The 27,913-nt window shown below is 39.2% G+C and overlaps 1 protein-coding gene across 4 annotated transcripts in view; it reads left to right on the top strand.

The window, feature by feature from the left end:
- Nucleotides 1–4,387: 4,387 nt before the first annotated feature.
- TRIM24 (tripartite motif containing 24) overlaps nt 4,388–27,913 on the top strand; it is a 103,435-nt gene continuing 79,909 nt past the window's right edge. For all 4 annotated transcript variants that reach the window (XM_054564151.1, XM_054564152.1, XM_054564153.1 and 1 more), the window contains exon 1: nt 4,388–4,754. In XM_054564151.1, coding sequence (XP_054420126.1) covers nt 4,391–4,754 — 364 coding nt within the window. In that variant the 5' untranslated portion in view covers nt 4,388–4,390. The remainder of the gene's footprint in view (nt 4,755–27,913) is intronic.

Genomic DNA, 27,913 nt, shown 5'->3' on the forward strand with positions numbered 1-27,913 from the left:
TGAGTCAACACAGGCGACTATGCTATTCACTCAGCTGTTATTAATGAAGATTCAATTCAAATCTATAATAACCTGATAACAATAATAATCACTCAGAAGTGATTATTTGGCAATATCCCACAAGAGTGGCGGATAATGAACCCAAATCCCAAGATTCCGGATCAGTCTGCATCCAGGAGGCATTTGGTTAGCGTCTTGCAAGGCAGAGTCTGTGGCGCTTCAGAGTCAGCTAGAGCAGAGTTGAAGGGAGCAGGGTGGCATCTCTCCCTCCCTCTCAGCTGTCTCAGAAAGCTCCTGCTTTTATGCTCTTCTTGGTTGCAAGGTTGTGTTGTTTTGCACAGTTTCATGTAAACATGTTCTTCTCAGTCTCAATACGCACATGTTATTTTCCTTAGTCCCAATAGGCACATGTTGTTTACATCAGGTCTGAAAGGCACATGTTGTTTACGTCAGCTCTGATAGGCACGTGTTGTTTATGTTGCTATACTGCGCAAGCTCTGAGAGGGTGGTGTTACCCTTCAGATAAGCACATGTTGTTTACCATGCTGTACTGCACATGCTTGAGGGATTGCATCATACCCAGTCTTGCTCTACTGCGCATGCCCTGATCGTGGTTTTAGTCCTACTCTCCACACTGGGAGAGACACTGGGTCCTTGGGCATCCTTAATTCATGGCGACATACACAGAATGTGCCTTGCCTTCATTGGTTCTTAACTGTTGGCATCTCTGGAAGCCCCTGAAATGGTCTGAGACAGTCTTTGGTTCCTGACCCATGCATCCTTCCTGCCCTAACAATGAGGCCTCAAGTCATCCAGGTGTCTCAGTTACTACTGAAAGTACAGGGATATTTTCCTTGTTCCTCTAAAACTATAGGTGACTGGGTTGTGACCCTGCCCTGGCACAGTCTGGGACCTTTTGTGTGTCAGGTGATCTCCAGGTTCTTGACGGTCCCAGAAAATATTTTAAGGATGAGTCAGAGTGAGAGCGAAGCAAGTTTTATTCAGGTAAAGACAAAGAAAGAGACCAGGGCACAGGCACCATTGAGAAAGAAGCAAAAAGTACATGTCCGAGTAGATGTTGGCCAACTCAAGACTGAGTAGCACAGCACGTGGTCAGTTAGTTCTTGGGATTTTAGTTCCAAGGGGGAGGAGGTTGTCTCCAAACTTTGTGGTGCCAAATTCTGACTCCGCCATCTGGTTGGGAGGCAGGGTCTTGTTCCTAACATGGTCCATTCTGAAAGTGCCATAGAGGTGTTGGCCTTTCTCTGCCCCCATTTTACTTGTGATATAAATTTTAATTATATGATCATACGATTAGATTTGGGGTTGTTCTTCTCTGGTTCGTTTTCCCTCCATCTTGGATTAGCCTGGATCTAACTGGTTTTTGTTATCTATCTCCCTGACTGTGGTGATTTAAACCATCTGCTCTTAGGCATCTTTAGTTGGGGAGGATAGAGTCTTGTGATTTATTGGCTGTTAATTGCTAAACCATTCTGGCTATTTGTTCAACCATTTGTGTGTTTCCTCATTTGACTTGCCATGGAGTTTTCCTAGTTTTTTACTAACCTGCCTCAGGGTAAAGAGGTTATCTCAAACCATCCTTGACTACATGTGTATCATAACCTTTGAGAGGTCTATCAAAGATGATTTGGTTAAACTTCCCTGAAAACTCTAGAATTCCTACCCATTACTACCATTTAAGAGGTGGGCATGAGAAATTCTCAGTAGCTTGTAATGCTCTTACTTTCCTTGCAGATTTCCTTCTATTCCAGCACAGACAACTCTTATCTCCACTCTCAGAGGTGATGGTAGAGGCAAACGGGGTACAGTTCAGAAAATGGCAAGCCATCCAATTAGGCTGAAACTTAAAATGGGTATGGAAAAGCAGTAATGATCAGGTAGGAAGATCAGATAGAAATGAAATTGTGGAAAGCCTTGAATGCTGTTGGAAGCCATTAAAATTACAGAACAAGAGAGGGGATAGATTGAGAGCTATCATTAAGGAAGAATAATCTATTGGTAGTGTGGATCTCTAAAATATTTTTGCAACACACTTGGGAGGACAATAATACCTAGATTTTTTTAAAAATCACATGAGTAGAAAACCTAGAACAACTAATTCATTTTCTGCATTTAAAAACTTAAGAGCCATCTCTATTTGAATGTATGATTGTTTTAATTACACAAGACTAGGAAGTTTAAGAATACAGAAGATAATTTTCTCAAACTGATTATCCATGATGATTGAGAAACTAAACTAGTGGGTTATGTCAAATTGCATGGAATTCTCTCAGCACAAGCTTCCCCAATTCACCTCTTATTCTTTCCTTTTCCACCATCATCATCTGAGAGAATAAGGGGCACCTGTATTTAAAAATTATCATCATATTAAAATCATTAATTTGTAATACAGATTTTTATAGTATATGAAGATTTTCAAGGTGAAGCTACAAAAAGATAGGGTACGGAATGAATACTGGAAAAGAAGTGAAGAACTTAGTCTGGGATGGTTTCGGGGGACAACAGGAAAGTATGAGTTTTGAAGTAAGGGCATTCCAAAACGAAGGGTACCATATGTGCACAGCAGGAGGCATTAAAATTAAAGTGCAGAAATAGGAGCTTCAGTTTGAGGGGTGTGTAGGGATGAAATCATAGTGGGGACGGTTAATAAATTCGGGACAGGCCTCTGTTTCTCTATGGACCACCCAGATTACAATCCTGAGATGCCAGTTGAAGTAAATGTAAGGATGGACCCAAAGAACTAGCTTTTAATTGAACTTGCCAGGTGATTCTTATGCAAACTAATGTTTAAGAAATTACTACCATATACAATAAATAGCTCTTGAATATTATTAAGAACTTGCTTTGGGGGCTTGTGGAGACTGGATTTAATGAACTGTTTGGAAAAGAGGCTGGTAGGAGAGGAACCACTTGAGAAGATAATGTCTTGGCAGAGAGCGGGTGCCTAGAGTTTGCCCTCCCCTATTGCCATTTTTTCTTCCAAAATAATTTCAATTTTAAGAAAGTCTTTTGTGACCCCACCACAATCTCCTCAAAGGTCCAGCATCACTTCATTTGTACTTAAAAATATCACCTCCATACAATTTTTAAACAGCCTTGTATATATATGAAAGCTTTGTTTTCCTCACTCCGGTTCTATTCATCGAGCACTTTAAAAGTTTGGCCATTTTTTTTTAGTGCAAATGTGTGTAACTTCTGATATAAGTGTGTGTATAGGGGGAAGGGGTGCGAAATAAAAAATATTGAATTTATGAAATATTTGGACGTGAGTATTCAGATTTATTTTTATTTCTTGTAATGATGCCATATTTATGCAATAACGGCACTTGCAAACAATCTTTATATATAAATTCTTTGGAAAATGAATCATTTTTACTTACACTGTATATCATTGACTTGAAAAATTAATTTCTTTTTCATTGACGAAATTCTTCAAAAATCTCCGACTTACAAGACAACCTTCCCTTCATTCTTCATGCTCCATCATTCATCATAGAGATAAGTACGTTCAGGTGGCAAAATCCATGCTGCTTCAACATCTTTTTTCCCCACATTTTCCATTTTTTATATTCTTTCCTTGCTTGCTCTTCACTATCTCCACTTTGTCATCCCTTGATAACATACTTACTCTTGCAGGACCCCATCTCCAGTAGTAAAATCAGAGTTTTGGAAGCAGTTACTTAATTAACGCGTAGACCTGGTAGAGCTCCGCCCTATAGGAGGGGCCAACACTGGCGGATCGAATTAGGTGGTCGGTGGTTAACAAATGAGCTCTTAATCTTTTCAGAGGAGCTACACGCACACAAAGGCCCAATCAGAGGCCGCAGTTCTAGGAGTTCTGAGGGGCGGGGCTGAGCAAGCGCCCTCCCACCTCTCAACCTCCCGCCGCGGCCCTCGGGGCCTCGCGGGCTTCGGAAGGCCCCGCCCCCTGGCCAGGCGCGGCGGCTATTGGGCGGTGAGCTCCCAGCCCTTGTCTCAGTTGCTGGGAGAGAGAGCGGGGGCGGGAGCGGGGGCGGGGACCGAGATGGGCCGGGGCCCCAGAGAAAAGCGGGGAGGCTCGTGTGGGTTGGGCGGATTCGACGAGCGCCACGGCGATTGGCGAAGCGGTCGGAGCGCAGCCTCCCTAGTGCGAGGAACGGTCCCCGCTGACAGATCCCCTTTTTCCGGCCGCGCTACCCGGGAGGCGGATCCCCGGTGCTTGAGGAGGCTTCCTCCGCCCGCCCTCCCTCCCTCCCTCCCTCTCCCGCGGGTCACCCCAGCCGCCTGTGAGGAGGAGGAGGAGGAGGAGGAGGTCGTCGGGGGCGGCGGCGGCGGGCGGAGACAGCACTCCCCCTTCGGCGGCGGTAGCGGCGGCGGCGGGGGCAGGACAATGGAGGTGGCTGTGGAGAAGGCGGCGACGGCGGCCGCGGCGGTTTCGGCGGCGGCCCCCGGGGGACCCTCGGCGGCGCCGAGCGGGGAGAACGAGGCCGAGAGTCGGCAGGGCCCTGACTCGGAGCGCGGAGGCGAGGCGGCCCGGCTCAACCTGTTGGACACTTGCGCCGTGTGCCACCAGAACATTCAGAGCCGGGCGCCCAAGCTGCTGCCCTGCCTGCACTCCTTCTGCCAGCGCTGCCTGCCCGCGCCGCAGCGCTACCTCATGCTGCCCGCGCCCATGCTGGGTTCGGCCGAGACCCCGCCGCCGCTCCCGGGCCCCGGCTCGCCGGTCAGCGGCTCCTCGCCGTTCGCTACCCAAGGTGAGAGGCGGGCGAGGGGGAGTCGAGGGAGGGCGTCGGGGAGTCGGGCGCCCTTGTGCTGCGCGACCCGCTGTCATGTCGCCGCCGCCGCCGCCGCCGCCAGGGGTGCACGGCGGGGGAGGGGCGAGAAAGAGGGTCTGTGTTGGCTGCTGTGACATGGAGGGCCCGCGCGCCCCGCGAGCAACTTCCACGGGCGCTGTGGACTTGGCCGCCCTGCTGCCGCTTCCTCCTGCCCCGCAGCCGTCTCCTCCAGGGTTGGGTTGCCCATGCGACCCGCACTTTTGAAAAATCACTGTCGGAGTCTGCTGTTGTCTGCATCTTGGGTTCTTTGCCAACTGCATTGAGTTAACGGCTACCCTGTGCCTCCCCAAAGCTTTGTCCAGGTGCATATGATCCTAATCATCTCATCTGTACCCACTTTGTGTGTATGCGCGTGTGCGCGCGTGTGCTGGAGGAGGGGAAGGAGGGATGAAGATGAAGTGATGGTGACTTTGATGATTGATTACAGATCAGATGCTGTCTGTTTTCTGTTTCATGTTTCGGGTTCTTTATCTTAATGAGAACCCAGCTCTCCTCTCTCAGCTGTGGACAAAGGAATTACGAGACGGTGTTTTGTTGTCCTCCTCTCTCGAAGATTTTATTTTGAGACGGTAAAGGTTAAGGAGAAATCGAACAAAGTGATTTGGGGGTGCAGGATTTTCTTGTTATTTTGTACACAAAAGCTGGAAATGTTGAAGTTACTATTCTCTTTGTGCTCCCCCCCTTTTGGCCGTACGAGACTTTTGACAGTTCCCGTTGCTAATGTTAACAGGTTTGAAACATTTAAAGTTAGTTAAAGTAAGCACAGTAATTATTTCTAGTAGAATACTTAAAGTTTTTAAGTTTTAATAGTACAAATATTTTAGCACTTCCTTTTAAAAAGACAAAGTAACTGAAAAAGTGGAATTCAGTTTTAATATTTACTTCCTTTTTAGAGGAACTAGTTGATTTAATTTGATATGAAATGCTAATTAAATAATTGATCTAGGTCAAGGGGGTCTATGAAGTTAATGTTTTAGATAGATTGTAGTGTTAAACCCCTCACTTAATTATGTTAGGAACAGGATCTGGTTGAGGGAGACAGTTTTCCATGGGTCTCTCTCTGTTTCTGCAGGTCCTGCCCGCAGACTGACTGCCCTTTGTTTCTATTTTTTAAGGATGTTTGTATAAGGAGCAGCCTTGGCAGATAGTGTCTTCCATCAGAGCAAAGAGCAGGCGTAGGTATGGTCCAGTATAATAAGGAGAAGTGTCTCCTTCTGGAGTAAAAGGCAGGCATGCCTATTGCTCATCCTAAAAGATTAGGGTTCCCTAAGTGTAGGTTTCTTCGCATGTTACACAGCCCATTGCCTGTGCTGGTGTCAACTGGCTTTCTTCACCTTGCATAACGGGAACTGGGACTCGGGAACTGGGACTCGGGGAACCAGTGCCAAAATGTTGGTGCTTTGGCTTATGTTATTGTTGTAAGTATTAAACTGCTCTTTGTCTGTGACTTAGTCTCATGTCTTCTACCAGTATCCATGGTAAGCTACTTTGTTAGCTTATAAGTAGGGTTGAATCTCAGATTCTAAACACTAATTTTGCTCAGACGTGGCCCACCTGTTAGAAAGTTAGCACAAGGGAAACTTAAATCTTAGTTCTTAATTTTTTTAAGACATATTTTAAGGTTTCTTTTATTTATATTTTAAATGGTTAAACAGGCCGTTGACCAATTAGGATCTGAATTTTGTATAATTTTAGAATTAAGATGTATTGTGTGCATAGCCATGACATTCAGACTGGAATGAATGAGAAAATGGGAAATAAAGGCTCCAATTCTCAGTTCTGAGACAAGTTTGTAATTTCAGATTTTTCAAAATGTTCTGTGTAATTCCAGGCTCCAAAAGTATTTTTTTTATCTTTGTGTTTGAATTATAAGCAAGTGTTCAAGGAAAGCATTTAAATTGGAAGATAAATGTTTTTTGTTTTATACTAAGAGAGAAAGAGCTTTAACAAATGACACTTTAGAGGTGCATATCTCTAAAAAAACAACAAAAAAAAACCATGGTTATCTTCAATAAATTAAAAATGTTATCCTCAGTCTTATTGATTTGAATGTTTTCTCCCTTCCTCTCTCCTTACAAACTTATTTTAATACTACCTAACGCAAAAGTTTAGACAATACATTTTAGAACTAAACAAAGTGGGTTCATTTGATCATCTGTTTTTCATTTTCTTAATGAACTTGTGGGTATAGGCATCATGGATCAAAGTACAATACCTGCAGGAGCTAAGCAAGTAATTGAGATGGAGAAGTATGAGCTTGGGGTTAGAATAATAGGTAATGGTGGGGAGTGGGGGGTGGCAAATTCTACTTAGCTCCAGCAGGTTGTCATGTGAGGGTGCAGGGCCAGTGTTGAAGGATCCTTTATTTATTTATTTATTTATTTATTTTTTCCTTAACAAGAAATCTGAGTCTGGATTTTGTGTAAAATTTCTGTAGTATTAGATATTGGCAGGTAATTAAGAAAAAAAATTAACACACCCATACAGACCCATTCCATAGACCAAACAAAAGAGTTTAGTTGAGGCCACATAACATGTTCGAGTTGCACTCTTAACTTTGGGTAGGGCCTTTAGCTGTACTGGAATCACCTGGTAAACTTGTTAAAATGTAGATAGCAAGGTCCCTCTCCTCAGAGAGCCCAGTTTGGCATAGTTTTAGAATTCTAGAGTATAAAATGGAACCCTAGCATTTCTTTAGCTCAAAATACAATATATTATGAGGGGATTCTTTGGAAAATTAAGACCAAAATTCAAGTATAGAGTAGGAATTCTCAATACTCTCAGACCTAGTTTCCCTTTCTCATAAATGTTTTTGATGCTTCCTATGTTATCCTAAGTGAAATTAACAGAAAATAAATTCTGTCTTGACCAGTATGACTCAGTGGGTTGGGTGTCATTGCAGACGTGCGGGGAGCAGGGGGGGTCGCAGGTTCAAATCCCCATCTGGGGAAGTGCTTGGGTTGAGGGCCAGGTCCCTGATTGGGGGTGTTGGGAGCGGGGCTGACAATGGATGTTGCTCTCCCTTTTCCTCCCTCTCTTCCCCTTCCTCTAAAAATAAATAGTCTTTTTTAAAAAAGAAAATAAATTTTTCCTAACACATTTTTAAAAATCAAAATACAAGGGGGATAAATGGTGATGCAAGGATATTTGACTTGGGATGGTAAACACAATACACTTACAGGTGATGCATTATGGAATTGTACTCCTGAACTTATATAATTTTATTAAATCAATGTCACCCCAATAAATTCAATTAAAAAAATCACAACATAATGCTTTAACTTTTTAAAAAAGAAATAAAGCTAACTTAAAAGGATAATGTATTATAATTTATAAATGCTTAGAAATGTTTGAAAGGGGTCACATTTTTGTCCAGGGAGTGTGAAATATAAGAATTCATCAGTTTTCTTAGACTGCTTTACTAACTGGCGGTCTATAAAAGGTGTAACTCAATTCTGAGAGGTGATTCCTTCTGGTTCTTCTTGAAAAGTATAAATCATTTTGAGTACAAAATATAATGACACAGGATTAATAGTATTTAAGGTTAATTCGTATTGTCTATTTTACACAACAGTTCTATGTACAGTATTCACCTGTTGATGGAAATTACTATTGTTTTTAGTTTTGAACTACTATAAATAAAATTTTTGTAAATACTTGTAGGCTGGTCTTTATGTGGATGTTTTCATTTCCTTGGGTAAATTCTTAGAATTGGATTTCTTGTTTGCACTATAAATGTATGTCTACCCTGGTTGTACCATTTTGCATTCCCTCCAGCAATGTATGAAAGTTCTTGGTACACATCCTTGCCACTTGGGTGTTACTATTCTTTAATTTTAGCCTTCTAGTGTGCGTGAAGGAGTATGTCATGGTTTAAATTATTAGTTCCCTGTGAATAATGGTGAATATCTTTTCCTGTGCTTATTGGCCATTCATATATCTCCTGTGGTAAAATTCCAGTTTGTCTTTTGCAGATTTTAAAAATTAAATAGTTCGTCATACTGAAAAGTAAAAATTCTGTTTTGCATCTATCTTGGTCCTGTTAGGTACATGTATTGCAATTATTTTTCTCCCATGCATTTAGAATTCCTGTTCATTTTTCTTTAATGGTGTCTTTTGAAGAGCTGAAGTTTTAAATTTTGATTATCTGTTTTATCATTTTATTTTTTAAAGGTTTAGTGATTTTATGTTCTAACAATACTCTGCCTCCCCCAAGTTTCCTAAGATTTTCTCCCATTTTTTTCAGTGTTTTTATAGTTAAGCTTTTATACTTATATCTATAATCTATTTTGAGTAATTTTATTCAAAAGATTCTTTGCCATTATATTACTTTGGTATTTTTGTGAAAAACCCATTGAACATATATGTATGGTTTTATTTCCATACTCTTTTTCCATACTCTTTCCTCTTTTCTATTCTGTCCATTCAGTACTATCTGCACATTACTCTAGTGCAGTGATTTTCAACCTTTTTCATCTTATGGCACACATAAACTAATTAGAATTTTGTGGCACACCAAAATATATATTTTTAGCTGATCTGACAAAAATAGGTATAATTTTAATTCATTGGCATTGGAGAGCTATTGTTATGTTGGCTGTTGTCATTTTTTTAAATATGACAACCTAAAGGAAAAGAGGTCAGTGCCCCAGACTAAACAGTCAGGTATTGCGTGTTTTAAACATTATTGGTGGCACACCAGTGCACACTGGTTGAAAATTGCTGCTCTAGCGTTTTAAGCAAAATTTGAAATTGGACAGTTTTGTTCTTTTTCAAAATTGTTTTGGCTCTTCTAAGTCATTTGCATTCCTTTATAAATTTTAGAATAAGTGCCTCAGTTACACACAAAAGCCTGCTGTGATTTTGATTGGCATTGCATTGAATCTGCATACCAGTTTGGGGAGGATGATCTTAACAATATTGACTATTTCTATGTATGAACATTTTTTAAAAATTATATTTTATTGATCATGCTATTACAGTTGTCTTGAATTTTTTCCCTCTTACCACCCTTCACCCAACACCCCCTACAATGTCAGGCAGTCCCCCCACCATTGTTCATGTCCATGGGTCATGCATGTAAGTTCTTTGGCTGCTCCATTTCCTATACTGTACTTTATATCCCCATGGCTATTCTGTAACTTCCTATTTGTACTCCTTAATCCCCTCACTTCTTCACCCATTCCCCTTCTCCACCATCCCCCCTTCCATCTGACATCCATTTGGTAACTAACTTCTTTTGCTGCTTTGAAGAGTCTCTCTTTATCTTTAACCTTTAGCCTTGTAATTATGATGGTGTCTTGAAGTGGGCCTCTTTACATCCATCATAATTGGGACTCTCTGTGCTTCCTGGAATTGCTTGTCTATTTCCTTCGCCAAATTTGGGAAGTTTTCTTTCATTATTTTTTCAGATAGCTTTCCAATTTCTTGCTCTTTCTCTTCTTTGGGCACTCCTGTCATGGTGAATGTTGGAAGCCTTGAAATTGTCCCAGAGGCTGTTTATACAATCCTTGCTATTTTGGAATCTTTTTTCTTCTTGATGTTCTGGTTGATTGGTTTTTGCTTCCTTATGTTCCAAATTATTGATTTGAATCTCTGCTTCATTCACCCTACTGTTGTTTCCCTGAAAATTGTTCTTTACTTCAATTAGTGTATCCTTCATTTCTTATTGGATCTTTTTTATGCTTTGAGGTCCTCACTAAGTTCCTTGAGTATCCGCATAACCAGTGTTTTGAACTCTGCATCTGATAGATTGCTTATCTCCATTTTGTTTAGTTCTTTCTCTGTAATTTTGTTCTTTCATTTGGGACATGTTTCTGTGTCTCCTCATTTTGGCAGCCTCCCTGTGTTTGTTTCTATGTATTAGGTAGAGCTGCTATGACTCCCTGTCTTGGTAGCATGCTCTAATGTAGTAGGTGTCCTGTAGGGTCCAGTGACACAACCTCCCCTACTACCCAACCTGGGTACTTGAGGTGTGTCCTTCATGTGGGCTGTGTATACCCTCCTCTTGTAGTTGAGCCTTGACTGCTATTGGCAGGTCAATGGAAGGGATTTGCCCTGTCCAGTCAGCTGCAAAGACCGGCTGTGACCACTGACCACCAACAGCTGCTTTCTATGGAAGATCAGCTGAGCAGGGGCAGTGTGGTGATGCTCAGATATGGTCTGTAGCTGCACCCTGGATACATAGGCTCTGGGGTTTCTCAGACAGTGCAGGCCAAGGTCAGCCCCCATCTGTGTTCTGCCCACAGCCGCCCTGCCTGAGCTGTAAAGCAATCTGAATGGCCACTGCTTGTGCAGTGCTTAGAGATTCGCAGGCAAAGCCAAGCTGTGAATATAGGCAGGCTGCTGCTAGTACCAGGCCTGTGGCCACTTAACTGGGGGCTCACTTAGGCCAGCTGTTGCTTGATAGGATTTAGGAAGTTGTGAAACATGAAGCAAGACCAACCATTTATATGGAAGTCACAGTTAATAGTTTGTGTGGGCCTACCAGTTGGGTGGGATGGAGTCTTAGGATCTCCAGTGCGATGCAGTGTTAGCCATGGAGTCTCAGATTTGGTATCCACCTGCTGGCTCTGTGGCTCTGTAGGGTGAGGGCTTAGAAAAGGGACAGTGACCTACATCTGCCTTTCTGTCTGGGAGAAAACTGTCCCCCAGCTCCTGCCTTGATGCCAGACTCATCATTTTCTTCTGTATACCACTGGTGCCTTTCAAGCTGCTACCCAGGCACTGGAGCTCAGAGGGAGTGAATCTGAATAAGTCAGCGTATGGGTTCTTTAAAGGGAACTGCTTGGGACTCCAAAAGTTTCTTCCACTGACTCAATCCCCACTCATTTTTGCAGCCAAAAGTTACGGGGACTTATCTTCCTGGCACTGGAACCCAAACTAGGGACCAGGTGTGGGGCTGGGACTCCCCACTCCCGAGATATCCCTCCTGAATTTTTAACCACCGCACGTATACGTGGAACCAGCCTATTCTACATCTCCGTCCTTCCTACCAGTCTGGATGGATGTGGTTTCTTTAATTCTGTAGTTGTCAGACTTCCATTAAACTTGATTTCTGACAGTTTTGAGTGATGGTGATTCTATATTTTAGTTGTAATTTTTTTAAATTTTATTTATTTTTTAGACAGGGAGGACAGAGAGGGAAAGAAACATCAATGTGTGGTTGCCTCTTCTGCGCCCCCTACTGGGGACCTGGCCTGCCCCCCCAGGCATGTACCCTGACTAGGAATCAAACCGGCAACCCTTGGGTTCGCACGCCAGCACTCAGTCCCCACCAGCCAGGGTTTAGTTGTAACTTTGATGTAGTTGTGCGAGGAGGTGAGCCGTGTCTGCCTATGCCCCCGTCTTTACTAGAAGTTGCCATTCTTTAGAATTGTGATTTCCTTCCATTATTGCACTAGCTGAAACCTCCAGTACAATATTGAAGAGAAGTTTAATTTCAATATTAAATGAGAGATTGTGTTATTGCCTTATTCTTGATCTTAGGAGGCGAACATCCCGTTGTTCACTCTTCATATGTTAGCTGTTAGTTTTTTGTAGATGCTTACTATCAAAATTAAAAAGTTTCCTTCTCTTTCTAGTGTGCTAAGGGCTTTTATTATGAATGAATGATGAACTTATTTAAATGCATTTTCTATACAGTATGTTAAAATGATCATTTGATTTTTCTCTTTTTCTCTGATAATATGGTGAATTACATTGATTTCCAGATGTTAAACCAATCCTACAGTCTTGGGATATACTCCTACTTGGTCGTGACATATTATCCTTTTTGTATATGTCTGAATTTGATTTGTAAATATTTTAAGAATATTTTTAATGTTCATGAGGAATATTGATAGTTTTCTTGTATCTTTATCTGATTTTGATGCCAGGTAATACTGGCCTCAAAATGTGGTGTGAAATGTTCCCTACATCTCTATTTTATGAAAGAGTTTTGTAAAATTAGTATTAATTCTTCCTTAAATATTGGACAGAATGCACCAAGGAATACATCTGGGTTTGCAGTTTTCTTTATGGGAAGGTTTTTGATTAGCAATTCAATGTCTCTAATAGATACGAGGCTATTCAGATTTTCTGTTTCTTCTTCAATTCTATTTTGGTAAATTGTTTGAAGAAAATTGTCAGTTTCATCTGATTGGTACATTTATTGGCATAAATTTGTTCACAATCATCCCTTATCCTTTTAAGGTTTTTGGGAGCTGAATGATGTCCCCTTTATTGTTTTTGTGATTTGTAATTAATATTTATTCTTTTTCTTGGTTACTGTTACTAAGGACTGATCAACTAACTTCTGGTTTTGTCTCTTATTTGTCTCTGCTTTAAAGATATATGGTTTTTTCTTTAAGCCACCTCACATTTTGTGTTGTGTGTTTATCAACATTCCATTAAAAATATTTTAACATTTTTCTTGTGATTTTTTTTTCTGTGACCAATGGATTACTTAGTGTTAGTTTATATGTATAGTTTCTAGATAGTTTGTTTTATTATAGTAAAAAGAATACTGTGTAAGATTTAAATCTTTTGAAGTTTTTGACATTTTATGTCCTAGCATATCATCTATATTGCTGAATGTTCCATGTGCATTTGAAAAGAATTTAAATTTTACCTTTGTTAGGTGTAGTATTATGTAAATGTTAGCTAAGTCAAGTTGGTTGATAATGATGTAAAAATCTGTATTCTTACTGGGTCCTTCCCCCCCCCACCCCATAAGTTATGGAGAGGAATGTTGAAATCTTGTCATGATTATTGATTTATCCCTATTTAATCTGGTTAGTTTTTGCTGAAGGTATTTTGAAGCTTTATCTTACTGCTGAATTGTCTTCCCTTTTTAACATTGAAATATTCTCCTTTATCTCTCATTCTACTTGTTCATAAAGTCTACATAGTCTTACATTATTTATATAGCTACACCTGTTCTCCTACATAGCTACACCTGTTCTCTTTCTTCGTGTCTGAATGATATATATTTTTTCCATCTTTTTACTTTTAACCTTTATATTTAAAGTGTCTGTTGTAGATGGTATATAACTGTGTCTATTTTTTTATCCAAGCTGTAAATTTTTGCTTTTAATTGTTTAAACCGTTTACATTTTAAGTAATTACTAGTATGTTCGAGTTTAAAACTACCATCTTTTTGTTTTCTCTTTGTTCTTGTTGGGCTTCTGTTATTTTTGCTTTTCTCTCAATTCCTTAGCAGCTGCTCTCTGGTAAGCTTTCTAGAGTCTTTCCCTGAATGCGCCTGGTAGCCATCAGCCAAGGATGTGGGGAAAACCCTATGTATACTACCGGCGCCTTTCTTCTGTGCAGCTTGGTCTCTCCAGTGCTTATATTGTTTCATAGTCCCAAATCCTCTGGCTTCTTAGCTGTGTTCTGTTTAGGCTCTAGCTCCCTGCACTGTAGTCAGGAAATAGTCCTGAGGCAGAGAAATCAAGATGTTTTAGGGGCTCACCTCCTGAGTTCCCCTTTTTCCCAACTCTGGCGCTAGATGAAGGGGGAGCTCCATCCCTCAGAGTCCCACCGGCTGCCACGGATGAAGAAATAAACTGTACCGGACATGATTTGCCTGTCAGGAGAGGGGGTGGCGATTTCCTCTAGTGGAGAATCCCCTGAGTCCTTCCCTTGAAGTCGCTTTTATTGACAATACCTGCAGGGGTATGCAGCATGCATGCAAAGCTTATCAATCAATGTCCAAAGGCTATATTTACAGAAAATTTACATATATTTACAGATCATAGATAACAATTGAAGGAACACAGAGATTTGCCTCAGGTCAGAGTCTGGTAGACAGGGTGACTCCTATTCAGCCCTAAAACCTGGGAAAATAAACTCATGCTATGCTCAGACCCCAAACACCAGTACTCATTAACTCGTAGTAAAGTAGATTTCATAGGATTTAATGCATTCTTTTTCCAGGCCTGATTGCCCCCCAGGAAACCACCTGATCCAGGTTAGGGCTGTACCTGCCTCTAGTTTTGTTCCAAGCCAGAGTCAAGCGTGTAGAACAGAGCAGCCAAGAGATAAGGAGACTTCTTTCAGATAGAATGAGGACTCTGGCCATGACAGAGCCGAGAGGTGAGGGTCTTTTGCCTCTTCTCTGTGTCCCCCAAGTCCCTCCCTGATGGCCCCTATGTGACTGTGCCTGTTTTAGGTTGCCCCTGCCATCAAGGGGTCCTACCCATCATTGACTAACCATCCATCTTCCAGGGCCAAGCAGGGTAATGTGAGGGAGGCAGGGGCTGTGCCCCTCCCAGGGGGACAGGATTTGTCCCCTTCGTGGCCTATTTTCCCAAGGCCTCCTTGATCAGCTCCAGCATTGAGCCCTCTCACCTGTCGGCAAGGCTGCAGTCCCTGAAACCACGCGGGACAGTTCCCAACAGGACATTGCATTGCCTATTGGCCAATGCCTGAAAACAGTTGCCTCATATATTCTTCCCAGTTACAAGCAGTTTTTCATGGCAGGCCAGCTTTTCTAGGTAGTAGTTACTCCGTCCTGGTGGAAAGTTGGTGTTAGAAGACCACTTTTAAATTGCATTGCACCTTTTTTAGATACTCTTCGAGACCTCACCAAGTTAAACTATCACATAGATGCATGAGTCTCTCATTTCTTCCTTGTAACTTCTCATACCTTCCTTGACCCTTTTCTCAAATTTCACTCCTGCATTTTCAAGTCCACAATATACAAGTGTCTCCAAAATTGGATGTGTGCCGTATTTTGAGGTAAAGTATGCTCCATTGATACGGGTGAAAACAGAACTTTTTTGCATAAATTAAGCTTTTTTAAAAAATCATCACCCAAGAACATTTTTTTCATTGCTTTTTTAGAAAGAGAGGAAGGGAGAGAGAGAAACATTGATGTGAGAAAGAAGTATGGATTGGTTGCCTCCGTATGGTGGTATGTGCACAGATCCAGGACTAAGCCCGCAACCTAGGTATATGCCCTGACTAGTAGTTGAACCCACAACCCACTGGTTATGGGACGATGCTCCGACCAACTAAGCCACACTGGCCAGAGCATAAATTAAACTTTAAAGTACTTGCTATGTAGATTATCACAGTCACATGAATAAGCATGTCCGATGCGTACATTTCACATACGGTATAAGAAGCATCCTGAGGGAGGAGCCCAGGTACCTCTGGGTGAGTTCGAAATAAGCTCCCTCTTGGCATATGCAGCACCAAGGGATCCATGCCTTAGGAAGTGGAATGTGTGTTAATCCACAGTTGCCCTCTTAAATTAGGCAGTCCCTTGTGCTGTACAATCTATGATACTGTGCACAGTTGCCCTAGAGATAATGGGATTTCTGTACTGCAGGACTATAGACAACATTGTGTTGTGTGCCACACCTTCATATTGTAACAGTTTCCATGTGCTTGGATAAGTAGGCTTATGGGTTTTAACATGTTTTTATCTAAAATGGCTGTCAAAAATTGAAGATCATGATAGGCTGTTGCCAGCACCCAGGCATAAAACTCTATAATCTCAGTTCCTAGGGAAGTTCCTTATGGAGGCTACTCAAAAAAGCCCCTCAGTATCAGTAGTCTGGAAAGTCCCTAAGTTGTAGGACACATGTGCAATAGATATAAAAAATGTCCCCAATTCCAGTTAATAGCATAGAGATAGTTCCATTTAAGTATATAATCAAGGTTAGGTGCTGATGACTTGGCTTTTCCCCAGTTTAGGAAAATACAGAGGGCTGAGCCCAGACAATTCAGGGCTTCTCATATTTGATAACTACTTCAGTTTTGTGTAGAGGAACAGATACTTGTCATTCCTGTTGCCTGACTATGCCGCCAATGGTGGATTAGCTGGCAAGGAGATCCCTATTCTATAGAAAGCTGTAATCGTTGCTGCCCCATTTTATGTTCCATTTTATCATGTGTATGGAGTTGATGGAGTTGTGATTTTCCATCAGTCTTAGAAATAAGAATCTTTCAAGATCATTTTCAGCTATGATAAAGATAATACTACATAATTACAAGCATGACAGCAGAGTGGCAAAATTTGTACTTTATATATACAGGCTCTTTATCATTCTTATTGTGAGGTTAACAGCAATGATTATCTAACAAGAACTGGATCTAGAAGTTTCAAAATTAACAAGAAGACTTTTTGTAATTGGTTGACATCCTCTGTGTTAATGATGAACTATGCCCTAAGCGTATGTTACATCCTGAACCATTTGCTGGTGGTAGTTGAAACTATCACACTAATAAGACATTTAAAAGTATTTATTTCATTCCTTAACAATGTCTTACATTTATGTGATTTACATACACTAGTATTATAGTATATGTACATAATATATAAGGTACATGTTCAAATATTTGTATTTAAAACAACACACAAACATGTAACTATCAGCTGAATTGCCTCAATGTTTTTGTGCATTCATGTAGTCTTTCAGAATGTTTTTCAGATTCCCTTTCTTTCAGTCTTAGGAGTCCATGGATGCAGAAGGCCAACTTGTTTGCTTTGTAATGTGCCATTTTATACAGGTAACTGAAGCATCCCTGGGATCTCTTGATTGTCTACATTCAAGATTAAGCATAACCAGGAATCTATAGTACACGTGGCTCTCAGTGTGGGTCTCTTTGTACTGGTGCATGTTGGGTTTGTTTCTTCCTGTCCTCACCAATCTTCTAAACTTGACTTGTTTGTTGTGTGTCTTGCTTTTACCAATCTTCTCAGCTCAGCTTTTCCACCCATCTTTTAGTATAAAGTTCTCCTCCCACTTCTGGCTTCTTGTTGTCTTTTCCCTGTTCTCTTCCCTTCCACTCTGAAGGGTAAAGTGAGGAGATCACCTAGGACAAACCTTTAGGAATTCTAATATGGAAGGACTACTAGGTATGGATGAACCTATGAAGGAGACTGAGAAGAGGTAGGAGAAAACCAGGAAAAAGTAGTATCATGAAAGCCAAATAAAGGAAATACTAACAAAGGTAGCAGTGCTGTTAAAACACCAAAGTGCGACCTATGACTGTGCCTTCCCCACCAAGGTCTGATAACAGACATGGAGGAAAAATTCTCCCTTGTGCATTATGTCTCAGCCTTAGAGGTATTATAATCATACATTGTTTCAGGTCTGCTATATCCTTTATTCTTTAGAGTCCTCTCTACTTACTAGTCAGTTCTTGTTAACCTAATTCCTTGATGTAGTTAATAATTACTTGTGTTAAACTTCCTTTTTTTTCAAACTGAATGTGTGGTTTCTCTCTCCTTATTATACCCAGACTATGTGTCATTTTTGGCAAAAGTGATGTGTCCTTTTCAGTGCTTTACATTAAGAAACATGATCTCGCCCTGGCCTGTGGGGCTCGGTTGGCTAGAGCATCGTCCTGTACACCAGGAGGTTGTGGGTTCAATTCCTGGTCAGGGCACATACCTAGGTGGTGAGTTAGATCCCTGCTAGGGGCATGTATGGGAGGCAAACAATCTTTCTTTCAAAGCAATGAAAAAATGTCCTTGGGTGAGGATTTAAAAAAAAAAAAATCATGATCTCATTCTGTCACATTATTGTTAGTGTTGGGGTTTTTTTCTTTTCCTTTTTGGGCCCCTGTGGATTTTTTAAAAAATTTCTTGCCTACTCAGCAATGGTTTTAAAAGACATTTCATCCAGGTACTTTAGTTTCCATTAGAAAGTTCCTTTTCTTTCTTTTTTTTTTTTTTTTTGTAGTGTTGGTTTTGATCACTTGTCTAAGGTGATGAACTGCCATATTTCTGCACTCTAAAGATATCCCCCCACCTTTGTAATTAATAAGTAACCTGGGAGATACTTTAAAGCCCTGGTGAATATTCTGTTCCCAAAAACCTTAAATTGACACCCACTGATGATTCTTGCCTTCATCAGTTATTGCTTGTATAGTTATTTTTCTGTGCTTATTAGTTGTTAGTCTACCATATGTGACATTTTTCTTTTCTATTTGTCTATCATTATGGGCTCGTGAAATTTTTTTATATAATGTTATAATTCATTTCTTTCTTTATTTTGATAATCAAATTGTTTCCATTTGGGCACTAGGATCCCTTTCAAGTTGACATCTTGTCCTTTGACACACCACTGTTGTTTTTGAGCACTTCTTATTTTCTGGCAAAACAGTTTCTACTGTTTTCATTTTTGCACTTGTTCTGCACCAGCCTTGGCCATTTCTCCAAGGAACCCCCTTAATTTAATGAAGTCAAATTTATGTGTTACAATTTTTTCTTTTGTGCTGTATCTAAGAAATCGTTACTCAACATAGGTATTTTCTCCTTCGTGTTTCACAGTTTTAGGTCTGTGACCCATTTTGAGGTAATTAAAATTTTTTTAAAAATATAATGATTTTAGAGAGGGACAGAGAAACAGAGGGAGGAGCGTGGATTTGCTGTTCCACTTATTTATGCATTCACTGGTTGATCCTTGTTAGTGTGCTGACGGGATCAAACCTACAACCTTGGTGTATCAGGATGACACTCAAACCAAATGAGCTACTTGGCCAGAGCTTGCGTTAATTTTTTATGTGGTATGAGGTATAGACTCAAGTTCATTTTACATATGGATATTTAATTTTTCCGCCACTGCTTTTGAAACACCTAACCTTTCTCTACTGCATCGCCTTTGTCAAATACAAGTTATCCATGTGTGTCTGGGTTTGGTTCTGGGCTCTCTGTCCTGTTCCATTGATCTATTTGTCTTTATGCCACTACCACGCTGTTGAGTCTGTATATCAATTCCAAAAGATCTTATGCCAGGAAAACAACAGGAAAAATGTACTGCAGGGAATGCTTATGTTTAACTGTAGAACTGAATTTAATAATGGGAATAAGAGGTGACAAAATAGTATGTACTTGTTATATGCTCTGACAATGTAGATATAATACAGTTACTCAGGAACTTAAGGAATATGGTTCACATGAATCTTTCCTGAGGAGGCTATTAGAGGATAAATTTCAGACAACCAAGAAATAGCTTAATAGAATTATTGATTGCCTTACAGAAATTCACCAGGGAATCAAAAGATATTATTACTTTAAGTAGATTCTGAGGAATGCAGTTGCAGGGATGGTATGAGATGAAATAAGGGGCTAATTTCTGTGTTGCTCGTACTAAGGAATTAATGGACAGCATCTAACGGAGAAAGGGCTAAGGTTATGTAAAGGTATTAGTATAAAGATAATCATTAGGAACAACTCTGACCCTTTCTAGATGCCAAAAGAAATACGGGGTGGGGAAGAAATAAAGGAAACAAACACAGTGAAATAATTTCTATACTTTCTTTGTAACAGAATTGAGACTATATCAGCAAATGGGCTTAACTTAAAGTCAATAAATGACCTGTAAGAGGAAAAAAATATTTTCAGGTGAACATAACAAAATCCAACTTTGTGTTCTATGCAAAAGATTTAACTACAAAACTGAAAGACTCAGAAAAGTTAAGAATAAAAAGTTAGGCAAAGATAATGTCAGGCAAATATGTAAATAAGAAAACAGAAGTTACTCTTTTGATGATAACATAAGATGGAAAAAAACATTAAGGGGCCAACATATTATGAGGCTATAAGCTGTAAGTCTCAATGAAGATGTACTTTTGGATACATGGATATTAATGACATCTTTGACTTTTTTTTTTTTTTAATGTTTTAGGAGAGTCAATAAGACTTGGAAACATTAATAATAGAAAACTTAAAATCTTTCTCAGTTGCAGATAGATCAAGTGGACAAAAACTTTTTAAGGCTATTGAAGAACTAAATAATACAACCAAAAGATGGATCTCGTGGTTGTATTGCATATGAAAGAATATACCTTCTTTGCAAACGTACATGGAACACTGAAGAAAAAGGATTATTTGTTGACATACATGTAAGAAAACTCCCCAGCCCTGGCCCTGTGGCTCAGTTGATTGGCACGTCATCCATACACTAAAATGGTTGCTGGGTCAATCCCCGTGTCAGTGTGTGGGGGAGGCAACTGATAGATGTTTCTCTCTCCCTCTCTACTTTCCTTTCTCTCTAAAAAAATCGAATATACCCTCTGTTGAGGGTTAAAAAAAAGAAAGAAAACTCCCAAAACTATCCCTCAAAATAGATAAATAGATATTTTTTTTTACTAAAAATCAGTTTCAAAAATTCAAAAATGCCCTAACATACTGCCAAACAACTCTTGATTTACAGTGAAAATAGAAACAAAATTGCTAGGTTTCTTGACATAATACATCAGAATCAATTGGTTATAGCAGGGGTCGGAAAATTTTTTTTTATAGAAGGGTAGATAGTAAATATTTTTAAAGCTTGTGGACTATATGGTCTCTGTTGCAATTTTGAACTCTTCTCGTAGCATGGAAGCACTAATAGACAATATATAAATAAGTGCGTATGGCTGTGTTCCAATACAACTTGATTTACAGAAACAGGTGGTATGTTGGATATGGCACATGGACTATATATAGTTTGCCAACCTCTGTGTTATGGCCAAAGCAATCATGATAAGAAAATTCTTATCAAATGTTTACAGCAGTGAAAATGAAAATAAATACTCAAAAAGGTAGAAAAACAACAAAGTAAACCAAAGAATGCAGAAGGAAAGGTAATAATGGGTTTTGGATAACAGAAAAAGAGTAGAACAAATACATCAATATTTTGGTCCTTTCAAGTTGGGGGGGGGGGGGTTGTTTGTTTTGGTCAAACAGATAAGCCATTAACTAAATTTTTTAAAAGAAGAAGAAACTTTAAATATAGCCAGAAAGTAACCAAAACATAAAATTTAAACATTCACAAAGATAACCATGAAAATGTATGCAAATAGATTTAAAAATTGATGATGAGAAGAATCATTTTATAGGAAACCAATTTGTCACAGTTGACTCCAGTAGGAAGAGTTGATTTAAGCACATCAGTTTCCATAGGAGAAATAGAGAATACTGCACACCGGCTCTCCTGCACCGAAGTTCCAAGCTCAGATGGTTTCATTGTGGAGGTTCAGTAAATCTGATAACCTCAGTGCTACTTCAGTTGTTCCAAGATACAGAAAAGCTTCTAAACCTACAAATTCTATTTTCTGAAGCATATATAACATGAGTACTAAAGCCTAGAAAGTATTTCACAAATATACAACACTACGGATCAGTTTCACTAATAAATATGAATATGAGACAAGTAAAAATATTAATATGCAGTATCAAAGAGTATATTTAAAAAATCATGTCAAAAGTCTTTTTTTTTCCTAAGAATATAAGGGTCCATATTTGGATTTCACATCTACGGAGACAATCATATGATTGTGAAAAAGTCATTTGACAAAATTCAACTCTCCATGTTAATAATCAGTAAAACAGGAATTGATAGATCCTTTAAAAATATATATATTTATTTCATGTCAAAAGCCAGCCTCTTTATGGTGGAAACTCTAGAGGCTTGACCCATAAAATGAGGGAGGGGTGGGGAGGGTTGGAAAGGATGCCCATTATCTGCAATTCATTTTCAGGGATACAAGTATATGAAACTACTACAAATAATATGAAAATTTAAGTTACAAAATATAAAATTATACAGAAATCAATAGTTTTCACATACGTAATAGTCACCAGTTGGAAGATAAAATGGAAGAGAAGATTTCATTGTAAGAATTCAAGATAAAAAATAATCAAGAAATCTAACATGTATATAATCTACATGGTAAAGACTGTCATATACTTGTAAAAAAACTTAGACGCAGACTTGAGCCAAATGAAAAGGTATTCCTTGTCTTTAACAGGAAGGATGGGATTTTAAAACATATAGGCTGCCCTGGCTGGAGTGGCTCAGTGGATGGAGTGCTGGCCTGCAAACCAAAGGGTCGTCAGTTCAATTCCCAGTGTAGGGCACATGCCTGGATTGTGTACCAGGTCTCGGCGGCGGCGGGGGGAGGTGCATAAAGTGCAAGCGCACATTGATGGTTCTCTCGCTCTCTTCCTTCCCCTCAGAATAAATAAATAAAAATCTTTAAAAACTATATAAAAACTATGTAATAGAAGTTGCATAGTACTAGTGAATGAGTAGATGGACCCAAGGAGCAAGATAGAAAATCCAGAAATAGATCTATTGCATATGAAAATTTAGTGTGTGATGCGCCATCTTTAATAATGGGGGCATGAGTACCTTTAATAATTGTTGTATTATTAGGACAACTACTTAGTCATCTGGAAAAATAACATTGGATCCAATTCTCCTACCCATGTACCAGTATAAATTCCAAATTGATCAGAGGTCTAAAATGTAGACAATGAAGTACTAAAAATAAATAATAATGTGTTTCTTTATAAACAAAGTAGGGGGAAAGTTTCCCAACCATTCTCTCAAATCCAGGAACAAAAAGAAAAAATTGACAAAATCAAAAAGTTACAGTAACCACCCTAAGCAAACAAAAGGCAAATGCCAAAGTAAGAGAAATAGTGCAACTTGTGCTTAAAATGTTTCAAAAATAGTTAAAAAGAACTTCAACCTGATAGAAAAGGGTGAAACTATATGTGGAAGGTCTGCAAATAGAAGTGAGAATGGTCCTTAACATGAAATGTTACAATATGCTCATAACTGGAGAAATAAAAATTAAAACTATAAATACCTTATTTTCACCTTTCAGATTGGCAAAAAACAAAGTTTTATATATATATTTTAACTATAAGTAACTAAAAACTATAGTTTTTTTAAAACTATAAATACCTTATTTTCACCAAAAATTTTTTTTTCGGTAAAACTGGGGACGAAAAGTAAGATACACAGCCATATTGCCAGTGGGATGCCAAGTGGTAAGAGTCCTATGGAACAGAATTTGGCAACACCTAACAAAATTACAGTTGCATTTCCTTATTGACCCCGCAATCTTCACTTTATTCCTGAAGATAGATTTGCAAAAGTATGAAATAAGGTATGTGCAAAGTTGTTGCAGCATTGTTTGCAATGATAAAAGATTGGAGTGAACAGCAATAGACAACTAGTGGAATAAATTATGGTATATCGCAGGGCGGATGTAAAAGAGGACTGAGGAAGATCTCTGTAGACTGCTGTGGAGTGCATTCCAAGATTTATTGCTGAGTAAAAAATATATATATATATATGGCATGGTGCAGAAGAATGTGTATTTTATTACATGCTAACTTTTGTGAGAAATGGGTGAGATTGTATGTCTGTGTTTCTTAGCTCTGTCTACCAAAAAGGCCTAAAAGCAGAAATATCAGTAACTAAAAGATGAGAGAGAAAACAAGTTTATATTTTTAAAAGAAACAAAAAAGCTAACTAAAAATGGCTACCAATGGAGGCAAAAGAGAATAGGGAAGGAATTAGGGCTGTAAACTGACCCGGGTAATGTAACTTTCAATTACAGTATTGATTTCAGAGCAGTATGTTATATAGCCCTGGCCTGTGTGGCATCATCCTGCAAAGTGGAAGGTTGCGTGTTCGATTCCCGATCAGGACACAGACCCTGGGTTGAGGGTTTGGTACCCGGTCATTGTGAAAGGCAGCTGATCGACGTTTCTCTTTCACATTGATGTTTCTGTCCCTCTCTTTCTCCCTCTCTGTCTAAAATCAGTGAGCATGTCCTGGGTGAGGATTAAATAATAAGCAAGCAAGCAAAATAAGTAAGAAGAATAGGCAGGCACGCAGGCAAGCAACTCAAGCCTCCTTGGCCAATCAGACTAGAGTGGAGGGGAAAGCAAGAAGAGGCATTCCATACTCTCCGCTTCTTAAAGACCATAACCATAATTCCCTGCATGGCAGAAGTAGATACAAAGGTCCCCTCGGTCCAATCACCTTCCTGATCTGAGGTATGCGCTCTACACTCTTCAAGCCCCGTTGCTCTAGTTGCAGGCGCAACACACGCTAGTTCCAGTAGACAGACTGCGCAGCTGCTTAGGTGCAGCCCCCTCTGCTCTTCCCCCACTTATGGAAATGGTGGCCCTGATACAGCAGCATGTAATAAAGCTCAGCATATTAATAAAGTAATATTTGAGCCCTGAGTTTTATTTAACTGAAAAATAGAATTCTTGGTTTATTGGATATTAAGAATCATCAACTTTTACCAAGTAGGTAATGTGTGTTCCTGTTGGCTAAAATGAGGACACCTACTAACACTTGGTGTTACCAGTCTTTTTAGTTTTTGGCATCCTGGTGGGTGTTTTCTTGTTATTTTCTTTGGCCTCTTACATGCTTTTCCCAAGTACCAGTTAGGTTGAGCAGTTTTCATATGCATATTGACTATTTGGACTTCAGCAGTTGTGAAATACTTGTTCAGATCTCTTTTCTGTCTTTCTGTGGGTTTATTAATTTTAATAGAAGTTCTTTAATAGTCTTCCACTATGTCTTACTTTTTTTTTAATAGGTTCTTTGAACCAAACTTAAGCTTTGTGAATCTTTCCTTGTGGTTAGTGCTTTAACTTAAGAATTTTTCCATACCCCAAAAAAGCAAAAGTATTTTCCTCTATTTTCTTTTAAAAGCTCTATAGTTTTGCCCTTCACATTTAGGTTTATTTTTTAAGATTTTATTTATTTTTAGAGAGAGGGAAACAGGGAGAGGAACAGAGATGTGAGAGAAACATCCATCAATATGCCTCTCCTTCTCGGGAATTAACCCGCAACTCAGGTATGTGCCCTGAACAGGAATTGAATCAGAGACCTGAGCCCTGTGGGCCCATGCCCAACCGACTGAGCCACATTGGTCAGCGCCACATTTAGGTTTTTGTTTCAACTGCAGTTGATTTATATACGCGACAATCGGCTGGAGTCCAGTTTCGTTTTTTACCAGCTGTCCCAGCACCATTACTCAAAATGCCATTCTTTTTTCTCAATGCTCTGCCATTGCTATCAGTTATTAGGTATTTCTATATGCATGAGTCTATTACTCAGCACTTAATCTCTGTTTCTCAGCCAATTCTAATTTATTGATCTATTTGTCACTCCCTGAATCAATGCCACCCTCTCTTAATCGCCCTATCTTTAAAACTGGTTTCGATAGCTGGTAAAACAGATCCTTGTGTAAATTCCACCCCACTTTGCTTATTATTCTTCAGTAACTCTTGCCTATTTTTAGCTGTTTGAGTTACATAAATTTTGGAATCCATTTTCAAGTTCCACCAAAAAACCTGACAGGTTCTTGATTGTGAGAAATTGTTAGATTAATTGGGGGAGAATTTACATGTTTGTAATGTTGGGTTTTCTAATCCACAGGCATGCTGTTATGTTTTCTTTAGCAACTCATTAATTTATAATTATTTCCATAGGGATTTTGAACATTTTCTCTTAAGACTTTTCCTAGGACATAGTTTTATTGCTCTTACAGGTGTCCTATTTTAACTTCATTTTTACCTTTTTGATCCTGGTAAAAACAGATGTGTTTTAAATATTTGTTGAATTTTACTAATTCTAGTACTATCTCTGTAGCTTTGTTTAGTTTATCTACATATAGAGTCATGTCATCTATTGGAATGGTCAAAAAGTTCGTTTAGTTTTTTTCCATAAAAGACAGATTTTTCATTTTCACCAATAACTTTATTGATTTGTTTCTTTTTCCTTTGAGATGGCTCTAGCAGTGCTTAGTTGTCTTTAACTTCATTTGAAACAATTTTGTTAGATTGTATTGTGACAGCTGTCATATCAGCTCTCATTTTTAAAAAATGTACCAAATTGCTAAATGTGTAGCCATTTTAATATTAAAGATGGAAGAAAACAAGCAACATTTTCAGCATGTTATGCTTTATGATTTCAGGAAAGGTAAAAATGCAACTGAAATGCAAAAAAAAAAAGATTTGTTTAGTGTGTGGAAAAGGTGCTGTGAGTGATCAAATGTGTCAAAAGTGGTTTGCGAAGTTTTGTGCTGGAAATTCCTCACTGGACGATGCTCCATGGTTGGGTAGACCAGTTGAAGTTGCTGACGATCAGATCAAGACATTAATTGAGAACAGTCAACATTCAACCATGCAGGAGATAGCCAACATACTCAAAATATTTAAATCAATAAAGTTATTGGTGAAAATGAGAATGTCTTTTATTGTATGGAAAAAATAAGTGAATTTTTTGGCCAACCCAGTACTTTTATGAAAGTGGGCTGTCCCTGATTCCCAAAATTCACAAAATGTGATTCTCTCGAATAATTCTGTAAGTGAATAATTCTGTAAGCGGGTAGGGAGCTGAAACACACTATTCAAGGATAAACAGAAACTGCCTGATCCTATCCGTAAAGGAGGCATGCTTAGTTAGGGAACCTTATCTGTGGGAGTAGAGCAGGGAGGGGATCTTGGGGTTAGGCTCTTTGTGGCCTTCTCAGTTTTACCAGAATTGAGGCAACAGATTATATTAAGCCTTAATTTTAGGCCCTACATCACCTGTTTCAATTTCTAATAGCCACAAAAGGGTTTTGGGTTTTTATATCAGGAATAGATTTTTTAAAAAATAGCAAATCTTTTTGTATCTAGTGAAACAGGATAATAACATTTTCTTTTAATCTGTTATGTGGTAAATTCTAAGAATTGATTTTCTAATAAAATGATCCTGCAGTCCTAAGCAGAAATATACTTAGTGATGGTATAGTTCTATTTTTACATGCTGCCGAATTTGGTTTGCTAATACTTTATTATTTTTGCTTCTATGTTTAGAAGTTACGTGGCCTATGATTTTTCCATTTTTATATGACTGAGTTTTTCTGTAGTTGTGCAAGCTTCATAAAATGATTTGTAGAGTGCTAGCTTTTTCAGTTCTCTGAAATAATTTGTGTAAGATTGGAATTAGATCATTTCTTGATACATGATAACATTCAGGGTTTGGGCTTTTCTTCGTGGGAAGATTTTTGACTCCTGATTCAGTTTTCTTAAAGGTTTACTTACAAGATTTTTTAGGTGTTCTGTTTCATTTGAGACACTGTGGTAGTTTCATTTTTTTCCCTAGGAATTTGTACATTTACACAAGTTTTCAGTTTTATTGATACAGGTACATAACAATCACTTACTAATTTTTCATATCTGTGCCATCTAAAGTTACGATATCCTCTTTCATCCCTGGGACTGGTTTCAGAGGTGTGCGCTCTCACGCTCCTGCTCACAGTCTCCGTCTCCCTCTCCCTCCCTTCCTCCC

Source organism: Pteronotus mesoamericanus, unplaced genomic scaffold, assembly GCF_021234165.1.
Source record: "Pteronotus mesoamericanus isolate MK-2021 breed Mesoamerican mustached bat unplaced genomic scaffold, CSHL_Meso_final scaffold_85, whole genome shotgun sequence".
Classification (NCBI taxonomy): domain Eukaryota; kingdom Metazoa; phylum Chordata; class Mammalia; order Chiroptera; family Mormoopidae; genus Pteronotus; species Pteronotus mesoamericanus.